The 21,169-nt window shown below is 40.7% G+C and overlaps 1 protein-coding gene across 8 annotated transcripts in view; it reads left to right on the top strand.

Moving 5' to 3' along the window:
- Positions 1-21,169, top strand: part of LOC136858540 (SH3 and cysteine-rich domain-containing protein 3) — a 325,524-nt gene that overhangs the window by 112,289 nt on the left and 192,066 nt on the right. For all 8 annotated transcript variants that reach the window (XM_067138153.2, XM_068225594.1, XM_068225595.1 and 5 more), the window contains exon 5: positions 19,388-19,551. In XM_067138153.2, the coding sequence (XP_066994254.2) occupies positions 19,388-19,551 (164 nt within the window). The remainder of the gene's footprint in view (positions 1-19,387; positions 19,552-21,169) is intronic.

Consider the following 21,169-nt stretch of genomic DNA (forward strand, 5'->3'; position numbering starts at 1 on the left):
TGCTCAATCCGCCTAGCAACAGTTTGGTGAGACAACTGAAGTCCTTTGATTGAATATATCAATTCAGATTTATCTTTGTGAGATTCAAACAGAGATTCAGCGGCATTTAGCATAGCTTCTTTCACTACTTCCCCATCACTGAAAGCTTTTTTCCTTTTAGCTAGGACGTAACAAACTTGGTAAGAAGCTATTGTCACGTTACGCGTTTGCTGAACTGGCTTCTTAAACGCACATTGTTGTAATGCTAATTTAGATTTTAGGTCTTTCACTTTGTGTTTTCTTCGTTCAGAATTAACAGGAAATTCACTGTCAATTTTTTTTTTTGTGATTAGTCAAAAAATGTCGCTGTACATTATTTCTTTTAGGAACAGACACGCTGGCATTACACAGTATACACACAAATTTTCCTTTGTTTTCAATAAAGCGATACTAGTCCTCCCATTCACTGTTGAAGTTATAATTTCTTTGCCTTTTAGTCATGTTAAGAAGAGTTATGTTTAATGAAATATAACTGATTATAAACTGAATAATTTAAAGTTTAAATAGTAATGAAAAAATGCACGCGAAACATGTTGAATGTACAACTTATCACAACACAAGGCACTCAAAACGTATTCCATAAGCCCTGCATAAGCTCACAAGTAATACTGAATGTTCGCCTGAAAGCTAGGAACTGGGAACATTCCAATTGCAAGACTTTCATTGTTTACGGCACAGCTTTGTTGGAATTAAAGTTACTTTCTGGGCAAACTGGGTGTCCCATTGTCGTCCTGGTGAAACTCTGTCATGGTAGGTAGTTTATGGCATTGCAATCAAGTGAATTATAAGGAAGCGGTTCTGTTTGGCAGAATACATATGCTGCTATATTTGGCTCCGTGAGTAGAGAGGGCCTTATACCTGACGCTAGCCCCTCCCCCTCCCCACAATGAGAGGTTTGTGGAGGACTTCCCTTTGTCGCAACTACTTACATGTCGAATAGCTCTCTTTCTGAACCTTTCTTCTATCTCTTCACTAATTGCCGACACGAGTCAGTTAGGCCTAGATCACATTTATGGCTTACTCAAAGCTCTTTGTGTATTTTTAGGTACGGATATAACAAATTTCCTGGCTTTGAGGCCGGTATTTTTAAGAGAAAAGTAAGAATAGTTATTGAAATGCAAAAGTATTTTTTTTTCAAATATTAAGTAAAATTTAATTTGGAAATTAATTGCGAATGGCGCCATAAAAGGGCGCCGCGTTGGATAGGGCTGGTGTAAATGGTCAAAGAATAACTTGCCAAGGGGGATGTTCAATAAATTTCCAATTTCTTTGAAATCATCAAGAAAAAGCTAGGAAAACAACAGACAGGTTATCTGCCACTTGGGCGACTGCCCTAAATGCAGGTCAGTAGTGATTGATTGATTGATGATGATTGATTTCCAGAACACCTAGAAAATCACCATTTATCGTACTTTGGTCCACCTTTGAGGAATGAATCGCGGTTACAAGAAATTCAGACATTGATTTGTGCGAAAAATATATTTGTAAATATGTTGTGTTTTGATTTTTTACAAATTATAAAGTTGCTCTATTCCCTCAGAAATTAGTACGAGATATCTGGCTTAGATGCAAATAGTTTATTAAGATTCCAATGGATTAACTCATAATGACCCCCGAGGATTGCTCGAAGCACCGAACTTGGGCGTCTTACTCTTATCATAACAAGATATTTTGGTATAACAGCTGTTGAGTTCAGTCAGAAAGTGAAGAGAACGCCCTCACCAGGAAGTCGACGTCCTGCATGGACCGTTCTATTGATCTGTTTGAGCTGGAATGTAGGCCGTCAGGGTACGCATCGAGCCAATTCAACTCGACGCTCTTCAGCCACAAAATTACATTTTACCAGGCGCATATTTAACACGTTCATGCAGATACTCTCTCTGATTCTATCGCACTAGAATAATATTTTAATATTATTGCTTGTATTACAATAAGAATTCGTTTCTCAACAGATAGTTGTCCCTCTTAGGAAATCGGTCTCCTCATAACTTCACACGGAACAATAATTATGGCAATGGAATTTATAGATTTTTTTGCAAATGACTTTACGTCGTACCGACATAGATAGATCTGATGACGACGATCGGATAGGAAAGGGTTAGGAGTTGGAAGAAACCGGCCGCGGCCTTAATTGATGTACAACTCCTGCATTTTCATGGCGTGAAAATGTAAAACCACGGAAAATCTGCTTCAGGACTGCTGACAGTGGAGTTCGAACCCACTATCTCCCGAATGCAAATTCCCAGCTGGGCGCTCCTAACCGCACGGCCAACTCGCTCGGTTTTCATTATTTTAATTATTGTATTATCTATTTTAATTGCTTATTTCTGTAGCAAGTAGGTTCATATCTGTTTGATTTCCTGTCCTCCACTTAATAGATTTGTTTATATAATTTGCTTTACGTCGCACCGACACAGATAGGTGTTATTGCAACAATAGGATAGGAAAAGCCTAGGAGTTGGAAGGAAGCGACCGTGGAGCCCCAGCATTTGCCTAGTGTGAAAACGGGAAACCACGTGAAACCATCTTCAGGGCTGCCGACAGGGGGTTCGAACCCACTATCTCCCGGATGCAAGCTCAAAGCTGCGCACCCCTAACCACACGCCCAACAGAATATTACGGATACGGTCACGTCGTGGAGTAAACATGATGTCTGACGCTTGCTAACGAGTGCTTCTGCGCCGTGTCTATTATAGCTTTGATGGCGCATTTAGGTGTTCTTATCTTCCTAAAGAAATCAATAGTTTATTTAGGCGTAATCATTCTGGCACCTATCAAGTGACAACCATTTCTATATCTGAATTCTTTATTTATTTTGAAGGTTTTCATAGCATGATACGTATATGGCCTTCTCTTCACCACAGACGCATTTTGGCCGGTGTTCATTGATATCATATTTCACAGTCAGATAGATCACCTTAGCCGTTCCTTTAGCTCGATCAATTTCTATTATATCAGCTCACCGTGTTGATTTAAATCTGTCCTCAATAATATTTAAGACGACTTTCTAAAGGAACTAAGTTCCATTATGCCTTCCAATATTCATGTCAACACATGATCCTAGAAGTACACTATTATGTTCTATACGGAATTAGACGTAGTTAAGAACTAAGTATTCAGCAAGTTATCTCCAATTAACATCACAGAATTGCTACATTTATGCTGTTCTAACATGTTAATATCGTGACCTCAATTTTTTCCTTCTAGAGATCACTTATAGGGGCTGCCTGGCCGAGGTGGTAAAGGCGTGCTCGGTTCGCCCGGAAGGACGTGGGTTCGAATCCCCGTCAGGAAGTCGTAAAATTTAAGAAACGAGATTTCCACTTCCGGAGGTGCATATGACCCTGAGGTTCACTCAGTACACACCAAAAGTGAGTACCAGGTTAATTCCTGGGGGCAAAGGCGGCCGGGCGTATGCTAACCACTCTATCCCATCACGTGCCACGGTTAACAATGGTGGAAGCCTTTACCTTCCACTTCTCCAAGGGCCTTGATGGCCTATACGGAGGTGACTTATATAAATGCTACGAGAAAGGTTAAACGTTCCTATAAAATGTATCTTATGCTTCTTCCGATGTGGACCGCGTCCATCTATTTACACTGTCACACGTCCTACTATTTAAAGTTTGATAGATGCAAATGCCACGTGTGTGTAAGGACACACTAACAGGTCTACATCGGAAGAAGCATTATATAATGACATCGACCACGTGAGCCAACAAATGAAGATCAGTTGTTGTCTGTATTATGAAAACTCACTTTTCGAACTTTGATTTTTCAGCGAGTTCATCTTCATCACCAACATCGTCAATTTAGATTATTATGCCTTCCAGTGTTCAGTCTGCAAGTATAAAGAGTTACCTAAACGTCTCCACAATCTTCTACTTGTAACTATCACTCTGGCGTTATCTAGCTCTACACCTTTTATCCTGAAATCATTGAAGGCTGAGTCTAATCACCGTCGTCTTGATCTCTTTAATAATAATAATAATGTCACTTGCTTTTACGTCCCACTAACTACTCTTTAACGGTTTTCGGAGACGCCGAGGTGCCGGAATTTAGTCCCGCAGGAGTTCTTTTACGTGCCAGTAAATCTGCCGACACGAGGCTGACGTATTTGAGCACCTTCAAATACCACCGGACTGAGCCAAGATCGAACCTGCCAAGTTGGGGCCAGAAGGCCAGCGCCTTAACCGTCTGAGCCACTCAGCCCGGCATCTTGATCTCTTTATGATTCTCTTATCCTTCATGCCAGAGCCCACAGTTATCTGGATAAACCATCTTTCTCCATATGTCTCACATGACTCGACGCCGAAAGTAGGTTCATATACACAGTTTCGCCCTTGAAGTTCATTTCTAATTTCAGTTTCTTTAATAGTGCTCATTTTTAAGATTGTGTGAGTTATTACTCCACAGAAATCCGATCTTAGTGGTGGGGCTGCCATCTAAAACCTACAAGCCTGCTTTTTCCTGTAGGGGTTTTCTCCCTTAGCCTTTGAAGATCCATCTTCACTACAAAGTAGTGGTCCCCCTATTTATTTAACCCCAAGAGAGGAGGATTGCCTCGTCTGCCAGCTTTACCTTCTGAACGTCTTCTCCGCCACACCTACCGTTGAGGACTTCGCCAGAGCCCCGTTAGCCATTACTTTTCAGGGTTCCTCTAGGATCTTCATAGGTACGGTAGCGGTCATGGTGCACACAAAGTCCCTACTGCACATCACCCACACAAACAATGCCCTAATCCATAACGATGCCTATCTCCCCAGGTGTGGACGTGGCAAAGTGGGCTTATGGGAGATTCATTTCTAACTCAGCATTTAAATTTGAATTACGAGTGCCCTCTTGCCATTGTTCTTTCATTCCTGTACCAGCAATCATTCTCGCTACTTTCATGTAAGCTACCTTTAGCGTTTGGGATCCTCACCAAGAATACCTAATAAAAGAAATAGATAATGTGCAGAGGAAAGCAGCAAGATTTGTAACAGGGAATTTCAGGAGAAAGAGTAGTGTATCAGAAATGTTAAAGGAACTTGGGTGGGAAACTTTAAATAAGAGAAGGGAGAAAACTGGACATAGGATTATATAGAGCCTATACAGGAGAAGCATGGGGAGATATCCGTGAGAGGCTACAGTTGAAAATAATTATATCGGCAGGACTGACAACAAATATAAAATTAGAAGGAATTTTAGCAGAAGCGATTGGGGTAAATTTTCATTCATTGGGAAGGGTGTGAAGGAGGAATAAGATATCCTGAATCCACCCAGTTTTCACCTCCATGCAGTCAAATCGATCTGAAAACAGGCTATTTAAAGATAGTTTCGTATAGGAACTCACCTCCTTCCCACAAAATACTATTGATATTAACTCAACTCACTTTACTTATACGTTGATTCAATTTCAGTTACTATATTTCCATCCTGGAAAAATACACATCCTAAGTACGTGAAATGGATCTCCGGATCCAATTTCGTATTCCTACCTGAAATTCAATCCTCTTGTATTCCTTCCTCTTGTATTTCCATGTCAAACTCGTTGTATTTCTTTTCATGTTGCAAGTTTTCAATTATAAATGAATCCTTAAAGAAACCTTTACTGCTGAGACCAATAACGGTTTCCAACTGAAATGAAACGTTCCAATGGAATGTTACTACGAAATAACAATAACCATATATATCATATAACCTTCAATATTCACGCGTGAATACACGAGGAAAAGTCCCGTGACTTTAATTTGGATTCCCAATTCGTGAATGTGATCTAGAACATAAGAACCTCAATGTTCTTTGCTAATGGTGGTGATGATGGTGGTTATCTTAAAGAATGTGAGGACCATGAAATTACCAGTCTCAATATATATATATATAAAAGACAGAGTAAATAACGTTGGAATTAAAACTGAATTACATAATCTAGGAAACATAGTAATATTGAAATAGAAAATTGTTCTTTGAAAGACAACATGTTCCCTGAGTAAAGGACACTTTATCCCTTTCAGACCGAGTACGCACAATTGTGCGGGTTCGTATTTTAGTTATCCCTGACCGTATTTGATGTTTTTTCGAAGCTACACAGGACTTCAGTGATTGTGCAGGACACGTGGCATGTATTTCAATTGATTTTAGTATGCGCTTGACCGCCAGGGCGAAGGAAGAAGAGTTTAAAAAGCACAGTTGATCGGCGAGATGGCAGGAAGCAGTAGTGCCGAAAGCAAGTATTTATTTACTGCGTTTATATTAATCTAGAAGCTTTACTGAATACCGGAATATATTCAATGAAGTGTGTACATTGGTTAGTGAACGTAAATTTTGAAGCTACACCATCGTACGTGATACAACGAGGTTTTGAATTTTGATACGCACAATTTCGTGGGTCCTGTTTTTAGGATGTTAGTTTTTATTTTGTAAAATAAACTATTAATATGTGTATTGAGCAGCATTTTAGTCAGTTCTTGACGTACAAACAAAAATTCACACCTCCAGTTTTCTTTCAGGTCTGAAAGGGATACAAATTCTCTCAGTAGCCCATCCTCATTCATGTACAGTTGAAATCGTTATAACGACCCCAATGGGACCGCCAATAAAGGTCGTTATAGCCGATAGTCGCAAAAACCGGTTCTTTTATCCTTGCTAAAATAGCATATCTGCAAGTTTTAGGTTTTACACTTACATGATTAATTAAAATAATGAAGGTAAAACTTCAAAAACGAAACTGAAATACTTACTATATTTACAGTACGGTACAGCATTTGTGGAGCAGGACTGCGTGGAATTTAGTTGGCTTTCAGCTGAAGAGTAGGTTCATTGATAGGCACATTATTTGTGCTCAGTCAATCGATCAATCAATCAATCAATCAATCAATCAATCAATCAATCAATCAATCAATCAATCAATCAATCAATCAGTCACTACTCATCTGCATTTAGGGCAGTCGCCCAGGTGGTTCTCTTCCTAGCCTTTTCTTAAATGATTACAAAGAAGTTGGAAATGTATTGAACATCTCCCTTGGTAAGTTATTCCAATCCCTAACTCCCCTTCCTATAAATGAGTATTTTCCACCGATTTGTCCTCTTGAATTTCAGCTTTATCAACATATTGTGATCTTTCCTACTTTTGAAGATGCCGCTCAAACTTATTCGTCTACTAATGTCATTCCATGCCATCCCTTCACTGACAGCCTGGAACATACCACTTAGTCGAGCAGCTCGTCCTCTTTCTCCCAAGTCTTCCGAGCCCAAACTTCGCAACATTTTTGTAACGCTACTCTTTTGTCGGAAATCACCCAGAACAAATCGAGCTGCTTTTCTTTGGATTTTTTCCAGTTCTTGAATCAGGTAATCCTGGTGAGGGTCCCATACACTGGAACCATACTCTAGTTGGGATCTTACCAGAGACTTATATGCTCTCTCCTTTACATCCTTACTGCAACCCCTAAATACCCTCATAACCATGCGACCGGGCGAGTTGGCCGTGCGCGTAGAGGCGCGCGGCTGTGAGCTTGCATCCGGGAGATAGTAGGTTCGAATCCCACTATCGGCAGCCCTGAAGATGGTTTTCCGTGGTTTCCCATTTTCACACCAGGCAAATGCTGCGGCTGTACCTTAATTAAGGCCACGGCCGCTTCCTTCCAACTCCTAGGCCTTTCCTATCCCATCGTCGCCATAAGACCTATATGTGTCGGTGCGACGTAAAGCCCCTAGCATAACCATGCGCAGAGATCTGTACCCTTTATTTACAATCATATTTATGTGACTACCCCAATGAAGATCTTTCCTTATATTAACACCTAGGTACTAACAATGATCTCGAAAAGGAACTTTCACGCCATCAACGCAGTAATTAAAACAGAGAGGACTTTTCCTATTTGTGAAACTCACAACCTGACTTTTAACTCCACTTATCGTCATACCATTGCCTTCTGTCCATATCACAACATTATCGAGGTCACGTTTCAGTTTCTCACAATCTTGTAACTTATTTATTACTCTATACAGAATAACATCATCCGCAAAAAGCCTTACCTCTGATTCCACTCCTTTACACATATCATTGATATATATATAAGAAAACGTAAAGGTCCAATATTACTGCCTTGAGGAATTCCCCTCTTAATTATTACAGGGACAGATAAAGCTTCGCCTACTCTAATTCTTTGAGTTCTATTTTCTAGAAATATAGCAACCCATTCAGTCACTCTTTTGTCTAGTCCAATTGAACTCATTTATGCCAGTAGTCTCCCGTGATCTACCCCATCAAATGCCTTACATAGATCAACCGCGATACAGTCCATTTGACCTCCAGAATCCAAGATATCTGCTATATCTTGCTGGAATCCTACAAGTTGAGCTTCAGTGGAATAACCTTTCCTAAATCCGAACTGCCTTCTGTCAAACCAGTTATTAATTTCGCAAACATGTCTAATATAATCAGAAAGAATGCTTTCCCACTCGATAACATAAGAAAAATGCTCAGATGATCTGGCTTGCTTGATGTTTTAAGATGTCTTCGAAAAGAGGCTTCTTTTCTCTCTGTCCTTCCAAATTGTAAAAATCGTTCAGTGTTTTACAGCCAATTCCTTCGGGATGCTGGCATTTGTATCCTCATTTTCTAATCGTCATAATATGTGTGACTTTTCTTCATTATTTAATACTTTTCTTTTCTTTTGCGTCATCGTCGCAGCGATGCCTGCCTTGACTATTCAACAGACTGATTTAAAATCAACAATAATGAGCGATACGTTGTTGTCAACAATACCCAAATATATAACAAACAAAAGTCAACATTCGACGTTAAAGCCGAAAATTTGATCAAAATACATCGTTTTATTCGATATGTTGTAATAAGCGACGTCGCACTAAGCGGTTTTTTAAGTATCGTACACTGTTTATTTAGGATTTAGATGGGGCCGTTAGATTTCGCCGCTACATCCGTTACGTCGTTAAAAGCGATGTCGCTGAAAACGGTCTCGACAGTAGTAGCCTATATAACGAGATCAGTATTAGACTGTCTTTGTCATCGGCTGGTATCTGATTGAGCGTTTCCGGGGTGATTCAAATTCCATCAATAATCAGAGAGATCCGCACGTTCATTTAAAACATGCGATACGGTAATGGTTATGAAATTACTGTAGGCCCAAAAAGCACCCAGTTCTAATATAAACGAATCATATTTCTCATATAGAACAAGATCTCACCAGCTGATACAATAAAGTAGAGGGCTGATTCTCAAGGTGGTACAGGTAATGGAAGAAGTTTAGATCCCTCAAGGGGAACTGATAGGCTTAGAAACAAGACTAACTTTTCCTCAAAGTTCAGGGAATTTAAGTATCTGACGTGAAGGTAGCCACGGTTGCCTCTAGTAAGGAGAGATTGGATTTATTTACGTGAATTAAATAAATTTGCTAAAAGGGGACTAGGGATAAATGGAGTGCGATTCACTTCGTTGGTCATTCTTGAACTGGAATTCGCATATTTTAATTTTATCACCAGAAAAATGCTACGATAGTATATATCCCAAAGTCACCTCTGATCCTTCCTTCCTTCCTTCCTTCCTTCCTTCCTTCCTTCCTTCCTTCCTTCCTTCCTTCCTTCCTAAGCACAAACACTTCTGACACTCTAGTTTCTTAGGTTATCGCACAAGCACCATAAGTACGTTGATGAAGTTCAACTGAAGAAGTTAAAAATAACAACTCCTTCAGCTGAACTTCACCGCCACATCTGAACACATTAAGGATAATTTCGTAAGAGCTCTCAGTATCCCCTTTCCTGTGTAATATCACTCTCGACAACACAAGAAGCAGAAAATCCTGAGCTAAGTTAGATTACAAAGGGAGTCTACTATACAACAACGACTACACTTAAACATAACTTTCCGTCGTACTACTCCAACACACTCAACGACGGGCGCCCACTCCCACAATAACGGCGACGCGACAGCCTGACTCACACTCTCTCACGACAGCCGGCACTACTGCTTTCCAACTCCACTACTGACACTGACTCTGGTGGAACACCCACCATACACACGCCACTCCAACACAACAACAGCTCCTTAATTATATGTCCGGTGATGAAGCACTGGAATCTTCGAAGTACGGCTAGAATTACATCGTCTTCGAGAAGGCCCACGGGGAAGCCAGACGAAAGCACAATATAAGTAAAGGCCGCGGTAGGTCATCGGTCCGGCTGGGTGGTCTTCGGCCTGGCTTACTCATCCTTTCCAGGGAATACCGAAATAAGCTTCCAGAAGGCTGACAGTCACCTGAGTATGTAACAGTATGTTTTGCAAATTCCTTTATTTTTTCTTATAAAGGGAACAGACAACACGATACCTATCATATGCGAAACGACCCTACAAACTCTAATCCGAATTATTTACTCCCCAAAAGTATGTTGATTAATCCCACTAGGTTGGTCTACATGCGATAGGAATACTGAACTAACATGTTCTTTATATTTTAGTTTTGTGGTTAAGGGAAAGCAAATGGTTCGAATTCGAACTCCGAGGACAGTCACTTCTTTTCGATCCTTGTTTTATATAGAAACTAGCGACCCGAACCAGATTCACACTGGAGCAATTTTGAATTTATAGATCTTATAAGGTTTCCTTGACCGGACGAGTCGGACGTGCGGTTAGGATCGTGCAGCTGTGAGCTTGCATCCGGAAAATAGTGGGTTCGAACCCAACTGTCGGCAGCCCTGAAGATGGTTTTCCGCTTCGTTCCCACTCCTAAGCCTTTTCTGTCCCATCGTCGCCCAAAGACCTATCTGTGTCGGTGCGACGTAAAGCAAATAACAAAATAAATTCCTTGTACACGACTAGTTGTTTTGTATTACGTAGCACAGTGCAACACTTCCGACCGCCTGCCTATTAGCTCGCTCCTTTCTTCCCATTCGGTAATTCATTCCTGCGCTCTCACTAAAACGATGGTAACTCCTAAAAATATTCGTGAAAATGATGAGGTAAATAAACAATTTATTTTGTAAGGACCGAGCGAGTTGGCCGTGCGGTTAGAGACACGCAGCTGGGCGCTTGCATCCGGAAGATAGTGGGTTCGGGCCCCGCTGGTTTTTCCGTGCTTTCCCATTTTCACACCATGCAAATGCTGTACCTTAATTAAGGGCACGGCCGACTCCTTGCCCGCTCCTAGCCTTTCCTATCCCATCGTGGCCACAAGACCCATCTGTTTCGGCGCTTGGTGTGAAAATGGGGAACCACGGAAAATCATCTTCAGGGCTGCCGACAGCGGGGTTCTAACCCACTATCTCCCGGATTCAAGCTCACAGCTGCGCACCCCTAACCGCACGGCCAACTCGCCCGGTGGTTATGGGTAAGCTCCATGTGCCTTTTACTTCACGTTTCTTGCGCTTTTCCCACAACTTTGTTCACGTGGAAATAGCACCTTTTGAACAGGCACTCTTCATTTTAAAATGTTACTTCTTAGTGCAAAGGGCCTATTGAGGCTACCTTTTACAGGTCGGAGTATACCGCCGCAAACTATTTGGAGAGCTTTATATGCTCAACAATTTTTACACACAAACTTGCAGTACTTCTTTTTTCATTTGCTATTGGTCTTCTGTCGCACCCACACAGACAGGTCTTATGGCGACGATGAGATAGGACAGGGTTAAGATTGGGAAGGAATCGACAGAGGCCTTAATTCAGGTACAACCGTGCCTTGTATGGAAAGTCAACTTCAGAACACTGTGGTTTGAACCCAAAAAAGCTAACAGCTACACGGTCCGACCCGCGCAGCAAACTCACTTGGTAACAACTTGTGGTCTATCGTTGACATTTAGGCAACGTAAACTGAAAAAGCTCTCGGATGGCCGTTTTTTCTTCTTTGAACTCCTTTACCAAAATCAGTACTGTTCGGCTTCCTTTGTTTTAGTTTTTTTTTCTTTTTTTTTTTCTTTTGAGATTAATATCTCTGTGCACCTAAATCTTCCTCGATAAATTCTCTGCTCAACGGTGCAAACCACATCAAAATCCATTCAGTGGTTCTCGAAATTAACCCCCACGAACCCCTACAAGGGACTTTGTAATACGTGTAGAAGTAGGAAAATTGTACAAAATATACCTATAGGAATGAGGGCATAGACTCAACCTTGAGTTCTCAAAACACCTCTACATTTAGTTTGGACCAACTTAAAGAAAAGCTCTGAATATCTCTTTCCACTGAACTTTATGAGACGGAGAAGAATCTACTAGCAGCTTGCAATCGATTTCCGATCCGGTGTGACTGTCACTACCACTTGACTTGATTATATAGCGTGACATTCATGCGGCCTGGTATTGCCCAAGAATACCACAGTGGCAGGTCAATCAAATACAAGCCCATCTCTATATATCATAAATGATTTATAATGTTTTCGCTAAGTGATTGAGTCAACTGAAGAAGATGACCGTCATAACATAAATTACCCACTTGAAGAGTAACTCTTAGCTTGATGAATAGTAGCGTTACGTGAACGGTTCGAATACCCACGGCATAGGTCAATCGGACTCGTTCACTGCGCACTCAGAGCTCTACAATATTCCAAATTCCTTACAAATGGAAACATCTCATATATCCATGCGCTGTATACACCTTATAGCCGCCCCTATTAGGGAATGAGATCAGCCTCCTAAACAGTTCATATGCACAATATTTTTTTTTTTTATGATGTTGGGACAAGGATGTCTACTGATGTTTATCATGACACTGGATTGTATGCTGAGAGAGGCAACGAATAGAAAGCGTGGCATTCAGTGGGGATTAAATAACCGATTGGAAGAATTGGATTATGCGGATGAACTCTGTTTTCTTGCAGAATGTTTTCGGGACATGGAAATAAAACTGAATGACTTAAAAATAGAAGCTAAGGAAGTAAGCTTAAAGATTAATAACAAAAAGACTAAAGAAATGCGCATAAACCATTGTAACAATTGCAACTTGACTCTAGATGGAAATATAGAAAGGGTCGAGGAATTTTGCTACTTAGGAAGCATGGTAAGCCAGGATGGAGGTGCTTTTAGAGATGTGGTGAGTCGTATAAATAAAGCCAAAGGAGCTTTTGCACAGTTACGACCAATATGGAGATCCCCTCACATTCGTATAAAAACAAAGCTAAGGATATTCAACTCAAATGTTAAATCTGTGTTACTATATGGAAGTGAGACCTGGTAAGTTACAGACTTTTTTAAATCGGTGTTTGAGGTACATTATGAGAACATGGTGGCCAAAAACTATCTCAAACAATGACCTTTGGGAGGCCACAAGTCAAAGTCCCATACAGAAACAGATAATGAGAAGAAAATGGAAATGGATTGGGCACACCCTGAGAAGACCACAAGAGAGTATCACAAGGCAGGCATTGAGTTGGAATCCACAAGGCAGTCGCAGGCAAGACAGACCGAGGATTACCTGGAAGAGAACCATAGATAAGGGGATTGCTGGAGTTAACAAGGCATGGAGGGAGGTGAAAGCATTGGCGGCAGATAGAACAAGCTGGAGAAATTTCGTCGAGGCCCCATGTTCCACATGGAATTAAAGGAAATAAGTCAAGTAAATCATGTTTGGATTAAGAAGGGCTTGAGTCATAAATCAAGACTAAAATGGCCACCATCAAGCAGATAGTTTCTTTCAGATTTTATTTGGAAAAGACAGTCCAGTACATGGTACTTCGAGTTAGGATGTACAAATGGTGTCTAACAATCGTCAATGAAATGTTCAACGCAAAGTAAGCCGCTTCCTTCACACTCCTAGACCTTTCCTATCCCATCGTCGCCATAAGACCTATCTGTGTCGGTACGACGTAAAGCAAACTGTAATCACCTGTGAAGTAAAAAAAATTCAATGGTGCTCGTGGAACTGTAGGTGAACAAATCGTGAAAAAATTCCAAGCAGTCTTTTAAATAAATCCGGGTGTTGCCTGTTAATCTATAGTAAGCCAGACCCTCGAGAAGACATAGCTGTCAGACACGGTTGAAGGATGCACCAGTAACCTCATGCGATGTCGAAAGATAAAATATCTTTTCGGTGTTTAAGAACATATTTTCCGGTCGTCGACGAATCTTATCTCCTGAAAAAAAATGGAAAAAATGTAGTGTGGTACATTGTATTTCATGTCTTGATTAACTTGAGAATCACACCAAAACTGTTGTGACCTAGTGCAATGTACAGTTTTTTATGAAATTAATCTTCTTTAGCTCTTGTTGAATACATAACAACAATGTTGAACACCGTGTACAATGTTGATGTTACATATTTGTGTACAGATACAGTCGCTCAAAAAGTGGGGCTGAGTGGCTCAGGCGGTTCAGGAGCTGGCCTTCTGACTCCAACTTGGCAGGTTCGATCCTGGCTCAATCCGGTGCTATTTAAAGGTGATCAAATACGTTAGCCTCCTGTCGGTGGATTTATTAGCAAGTAAAATAACTCCTGCGGGACTAAATTCCGGCATCTCGGCGTCTCCGAAAAATTAAAAGTAGTTAGTGGGACGTGAAGAAAATAACATTATTATTATTATTAATTATTTAGATCAAGACTTTTGAAAGATTCACAACCTAAGAAACCCTTCCTTCATCGCCCTTAGTGAGTAAAGAAAGACATTGTAAAATCAATCTTGTACCAGCCATTCTCCTTTCTTCCTATCTTTCTTACCAGAATCTCCAGCCACTTTCCTTATACTATCTCTGTGTAAGTTTAAAATCGGGGGTTAAGAGACAAAACATCGTATTTCACAACGCTCTTCCTAGACATTATTTTCGTTAAGACTGGTCACACCTCCCAACCACATACTGATACGCAGTCCGTTAGAACAGTCTTCGTTCTGTTCATTTTCCCATGCTGAAGTGTAAAGTAAAATGAACCTTAAATATATTATGCTGTAGGAGAGCCTAAATAAGTCATGAAACTGGAGCGCGGTACGGCAAGATTCATTTTTATTTACGGATAACCATAGGAAAATGAAGACAACGAACGTTGTTCTGATGGACTATATATCCATACGTGGCTGGGAGGCATGAGCAGTCTTAAGGGAAATAATGGCTAGGAATTGCATTGTGAGATACGATGCTTTGTCTCTTAACCCCCAAATGTGACTTACAGGGAGACTATCAAACTTATGAATAACCGTTTACGAACATTAAGATATACGTTGTAGAGAAGTATCCCATTAATTCGAGGAGCAAATAATTTTACAGGCTTCAATTCACGAGATAACGTGAGTCAGTGATGATGATGACGATGATGATGATTATTATTGCTTAAAGGGGCCTAACGTCTAGGTCTTCGGCCCATAGATCGTGAATTAAGTTCTTAATACGACTACTTATGTGCTTGTTAAGTTGTACGCCCACCCACAAACTAGATGCGGCCCTGAGGGTAAAGTCCTTGGCTCTCATGCTGGCGAGTCGAGTGGGTGCTCAGCTCAATGGACCTTTGGTTTCCTTAACACGTTCCGTGCGGTTCGGGTCACCATGTGCCCCGAAACATGTTACTCTTCTCCGTCGGTGCGAACTTCCCAGAATTGCGAAGTAAGTAACTACGTCCTAGTTACGAATTTCCATTAACTAATGGCAACCTAGTGTTCCAATTGAAGTAAAGGATCGAGGCATACTGCTAGTTTTGATCGGCCCACCGGTGACCCGAAGGAAGTTTTTTTCATCTTCCATTCATATCGCTTCGGGTCACCCTGAGTCCCGATTGTTGTCTGGCCTATATTTTTACGCGGGAATCGCTTAGCGCGGTTACGGTGAATGAAGCCTAGAGTGTTGCTGCCCGCAGATGGTAGATTGTTGTTTAAGGAGTACCACCCTTCTGATATCTGCTTTCTACATTGCTCTTAGGAAAGCCTATAGAGGTTACAGGAGTAGTTATTGATATATTTATTATCTTCCGAATATAATATTTACAAGCAATTTCACGTCCTTTTTAGGTATGGAGCTTTCACATTCTGACACACCGGTGGCACAGAAAAGAAAGAGGGTTAGGACAGCACTGGGGTAGGCTTTTAATATTGCAAATAAATATTATTAAATAATGAATTGTAACTATCGTGTATATAATATTATATTATGTATTTTTTAATTTTCATTTAACACTTGCCGTTTCTCGAGTTGGTTTCTTGTACAAAACGTGTTGATTCTTTATTTCACACCAAGAGTTTCATACACTTTGATTGATAACATCCCAAAAGAGTATTGGCACTCGAGTGCGAAAATCGAGTATGCAGCATAACGGTCAAGCACGTTCCTCTCTGTGTCATACATGCCGCTTACACTAACAAGAGTGTCACTTCTCGTATATACGAGCACTGAAAAAAAATTATGGCAGCATATGCACACATATATGCGAAACCACTTACTGTGTAGTACTCTCACTTTACTAGAAAACCACCGGGCGAGTTGGCCGTGTGGTTAGGAGCGCGCAGCTGTGAGCTTGCATCCGGGAGATAGTGGGTTCGAATCCCAGTGTCGGCAGCCCTGAAGATGATTTTCCGTGGTTTCCCGTTTTCACACCAGCCCTTTCCTATCCTGTCGTCGCCATAAAGACCTACCTGTGTCGGTGCGACGTAAAGCCAATAGCAAAAGAGAAATTACTAGAAAACCTCGCATAACTCCGCCGCCGGCCAACTTCTCCTCAGCGTGGGAAGCCATGTGTACAAAACATCCAGAAGTGAGTTGCTTCTGAGAATATTGTACCGGAGCGTATGTGAGACTGTTGCTTGTGTAGTAAAGTGTACATTGCTTGTCTATTTAGTCGATTGGAAAATGTAAACGTTGAACAGCGAATTTATTTGGTAGAATGTTACGTGAAAAGATAACAAATATAGAAGATGCGCGTGGAGATTTGTTCGTAAATTTCCTGATTCTAGCATTCCTACAAAATCTTGCCATTCGAAGTTGATGAGAAACTAGCATACAACAGGTTCAGTTCGTTATATACAGAGGAAGCTGAATATCCCCCAAGTTTATCTTCAGTTGAAACATGACTTTTCCACTTTCTCTGTATTCACAACGTTAACCTGTTGTACGTTACTTTTTTATCAAATTTGAATGGCAAGATTTTCTAGGGATGCTAGAGTCAGAATATTTGCGAGGAAATCCCCGAATATATCTTCTATAGTTACATTTTTTTACACGTAACATTCCACCAAATAAATTCACTCTTCAAAAAATACTGTAGCTCACTTTCCAATCGTGCGCGGATGGGAGTGGTTGTGAATAAGTGTGTAAACAGGGGTATGAGTGAGAATATAGATGGCTGGATCTTCTTACTCTAATATGTATAGAATAAATCAAAATAATATTTATTATTCTAAGAGTACAGTTTCTGGAGTGTAAATATGTCAATTTAATTTGCCTACATACATGTAAATATTTAGTAGAGTTTATGTACACATACTTGCGGAGATGGAGACACTTCCGTGTATGTGGGGCTTGCCCATTCTCCATCTACCACCCCTAAATTGTACATGTAAAATTTAAGGAAAATAAATAATAATAATAATAATAATAATAATAATAATAATAATAATAATAATAATAATAATAATAATAATAATAATAATAATAATAATATTCGATTACTTAATACATAAGCAATATGCTCAATAACACATAAGCAACAGATGTACACACGTTCCGATGCAATTCTCAGAAGCAACTAACTGCTGGGATGTTTTGTACACATGGCTTCCCACGTTGAGGAGAAGTCGGCCAGCGGCAGAGTGATGCCAGGTTTCGTCGTATAATAAGAGCACTGTAGAACCACCAGACCTCTAAAGGTCTTCAATGTATTTCCCTCCAACATATTGCCACCGTTGCCAGATGTGTGGATACCAGTGGCAGTACTGCCTTTCGGAGTGGTTCCTTTAGTTTGGGGAACATATCGAAGCCACGAGGACTCATGTCCGGTGAATGGAGCTGATGCTCCAGGACCTCCACTGTACTAACAATTGCCTCACGGACATCAACATAGGTGGCACTACTACTGGTATCCTACGCTTTCCACACATCTATAGTTGTAATGTGGAAAGACGTTTTCTGACAGTTCTTAGAGCGAGGTCAGTTTATACTGCCTACCTGGCTGGGGAGCAGAGCAGGGGATATGGTTGGGCGGACTCACTGCGGTTGCCATGGAGATAAGCCTGCTCGTCGGCTCTTGTCGCTTGGAGTTGCCAAACCTCTGACGTCTGAGTTAAGTAAAACAGAACACAGCGGTCTGAACGAAGGAACAAGTGAGCCGGAAGCGAAAACCGTGCAATGGCACGTGCAGTCCTCCTCCCTCCACCCCTATCAGTCAACACGCTTCTTTTAATATTACGGATATAGCAACGGCTGCAACATGTTGCAGGTGATTACACTGAAGGGATGTAGAAGTATGGTGGTTGCTCAATTAATGGTTTAGTATGCATATGTTGCCCCTAGGTTTTTTAAGCCTTCGTATGTTGTGCTGGAAACTTATCTCTCGGTTACCTCGGGAACTAAAGCCCGTCGCGAGAAATCTTTTGAACTTCATATCAAGATGACATTGTAGCGTGTATCAAAATGCAATACTCCAACTTCTAAGGATGATACAAGGGACCGATACAAACATTTCTTGGTAAGCAATCATGAGTCTAAAACAAATCATTGACTGACAAAATCAAAACTGTGCTGTAAGGGTATAAATTAATTATGAATCTCATTCTTCATTATGTATTCTGTTGGACATGGCATTTTTGCAACGGCGTACTCTCTACAGCAGAGCCTCTCAGGGTGCAGGGGCACGCACTGTGTACGGCTTCGCTTGGTTGACCAGACTGCAGACCCACTCCTCGATTTGGAGCAATAGCGCTGTATCTCTCCCCACGCCTGTCTCGCTCGCTCCGCCTGTCTCCCTCTTCCTCGCTTGCTCCGTAGCGCTCCACATCCGAGCCCAGTTGAGCCGAGCTCAGCCGAGTAGCCCAGAGACGAAGCGTTGGTCCGAGCCGAGTGGGACCGATGCACTGTGCACAGGAAGTCTGCGCCCCGGTTTGCACGCGTGAGATTTTGGGCGTTTGAGAGGCCCTGCTCTACAGTATATGCCTGGGGTCTTGAACGTGTACGACAGATAGACGATGGCACGTCGTTGCAGAATGTATCTTAAAGTAGGAGGACACACTTTTGAACAGTTAAACCACCTCAAAATATACCTCAACTATTCATTTCCGACCTACGGTTATCTAATAAGAAACATGTGTTTCTGTCTCTTCTGTCATCTCTAGAAGTTTGATACACCATGTATAAAAGTCACCCAAAGTGTTGAGTTCTATGTTTGCCGGTTTCCTTGTTAGTGTACTGTAGTGTAATGTTTTATCACTGCAACTGTCTCATCTTTTCCAGAAAGAGCTGTTCGCCTCCAAAGTGGAGAGTGCAGCAGATTCGGCTCGCGAGCGTAAGATGTCGTCCTCGTCTACCGGTTCTATGAAGAATAAGTGGCTAAAAGCCTTCAAGAGCCTTAAGACGAGTAACCCTGGTAACGGGGCTGCTCCCAAGGAGGGGGATAAGTAAGTGACATATCTTATGATGAAACAACTCGAAACTTTAAAGAAAAGTTTCTCCCTTAGGTTATATTCTGATTCAACTCTTGCTGCGGAATAGGACTATTTATTTATTTATTTATTTATTTATTTATAACAAATAAATTATTAGATGAAAATGTACAAAACCAACTCTTAGGTTTGGATTACATTACCCCTGAGCAAGCAGTATCTTTACAATACATTCCCCGAGCTCTGTTATAACGCCTAAAAAGACACAATCAAAAGGTGTTCGAAAAATATCGTAAAGTTTTACAACTCGTCTAACTCTAGACCATACGATGGCAATGAACCGGAAACGAACACGTGTTTTACAGTGAACCTAATTTTAATCTATCTCGAAATAGGCTTCACTAAATGCCTTGTTTTATTCCTCTTGTCTCTAGGTTTCTAGGTATCCGCAGTCGTTACGGCAATATGGCTTTATGCTGCCACGCAATTATTTATGGGTTCGAGTCCCAATAGTCCCAACATTTTTTACCTTCTGAATATTAGTCGGTAGGGTACTAGAGGTGATAGTAAACATTTCCCAATCATTAGAGTGCGTGTCAAAAGCTTGGATTCTATTCCAAATCTATCCGCGACGCACATATGGAGTAAAGGTATACGACGTTGTTCATGGCGATTCGTCCGTCGAAGGAGGACGTTAAGGTTATATGTCTTTGACTTTATAACAAATTACTAATAATTATTTACACTAACGCGAGATAAATGCTTGCCAGTTACTATTCTAACGTTATCTTGGAAAAATGAAACTAACTACTTATTAAATTAGCAACAACAAATTGAATTAATAATATAATTAATGATCCTACGTCGCATACAGTGGCATTAATTACGAATATAAACTTTACTTTCTCCATAACGCGTGTCCTCGTAAATATTATTAAACAAAAAGCAAAATTATACCGTGTGGTGGGAATTATTTGATAAGGTACATAACCTGAACCTTAACCTTTGCATCCAGGTTACAGTTTCAGTCTTTCTATTTTCTACAATTTCTGTGTTTCGTTACATAGTTAATTAATTATAACATTTCTTCATATGTGTACATTTCAGTCCTAGTTCTGTTTTAGGCCTGAACTTCCACATTATAGCTTAATAAAAGTCTGATATTGGACTCTAGTAATACATTTTTAAAAGGAATAGCGCGAACACGAACACTTACACCACCGCGCTAAATTTTACTATTTTTTCACTAACCTTATTACCAACAGAATAAAAATGTTACCACATCTTCCGCATAGCAATACCGTCGTTAAAATCCGTTTGTAGCTCGCAAGACACTGGCACTAGCTTATGTGGCAGTACGGGACAACTCATGTTTTTTGAGATCTCCAGTTTCTTCAGTCACCTCCACTCTAGTAGTGCTTTGAAAATCATGCATTTTCCAGCTGCGTACGAATTCGGCCGTAGTGGGAATAGTTGGAAATTAAGTTTATCCTAATTAGGCCCTTTAAGCAACACGACCATGGCTATGCTGAATTTTTTTTTCAGATTTTCTTATACCCCCACAGAAACCAAAACTGAATTTAGCAAGTTGGTGTCATACAACACGGAAGACGATTAATAGGTGTCAGAACGT

Source organism: Anabrus simplex, chromosome 1, assembly GCF_040414725.1.
Source record: "Anabrus simplex isolate iqAnaSimp1 chromosome 1, ASM4041472v1, whole genome shotgun sequence".
Classification (NCBI taxonomy): Eukaryota; Metazoa; Arthropoda; class Insecta; order Orthoptera; family Tettigoniidae; genus Anabrus; species Anabrus simplex.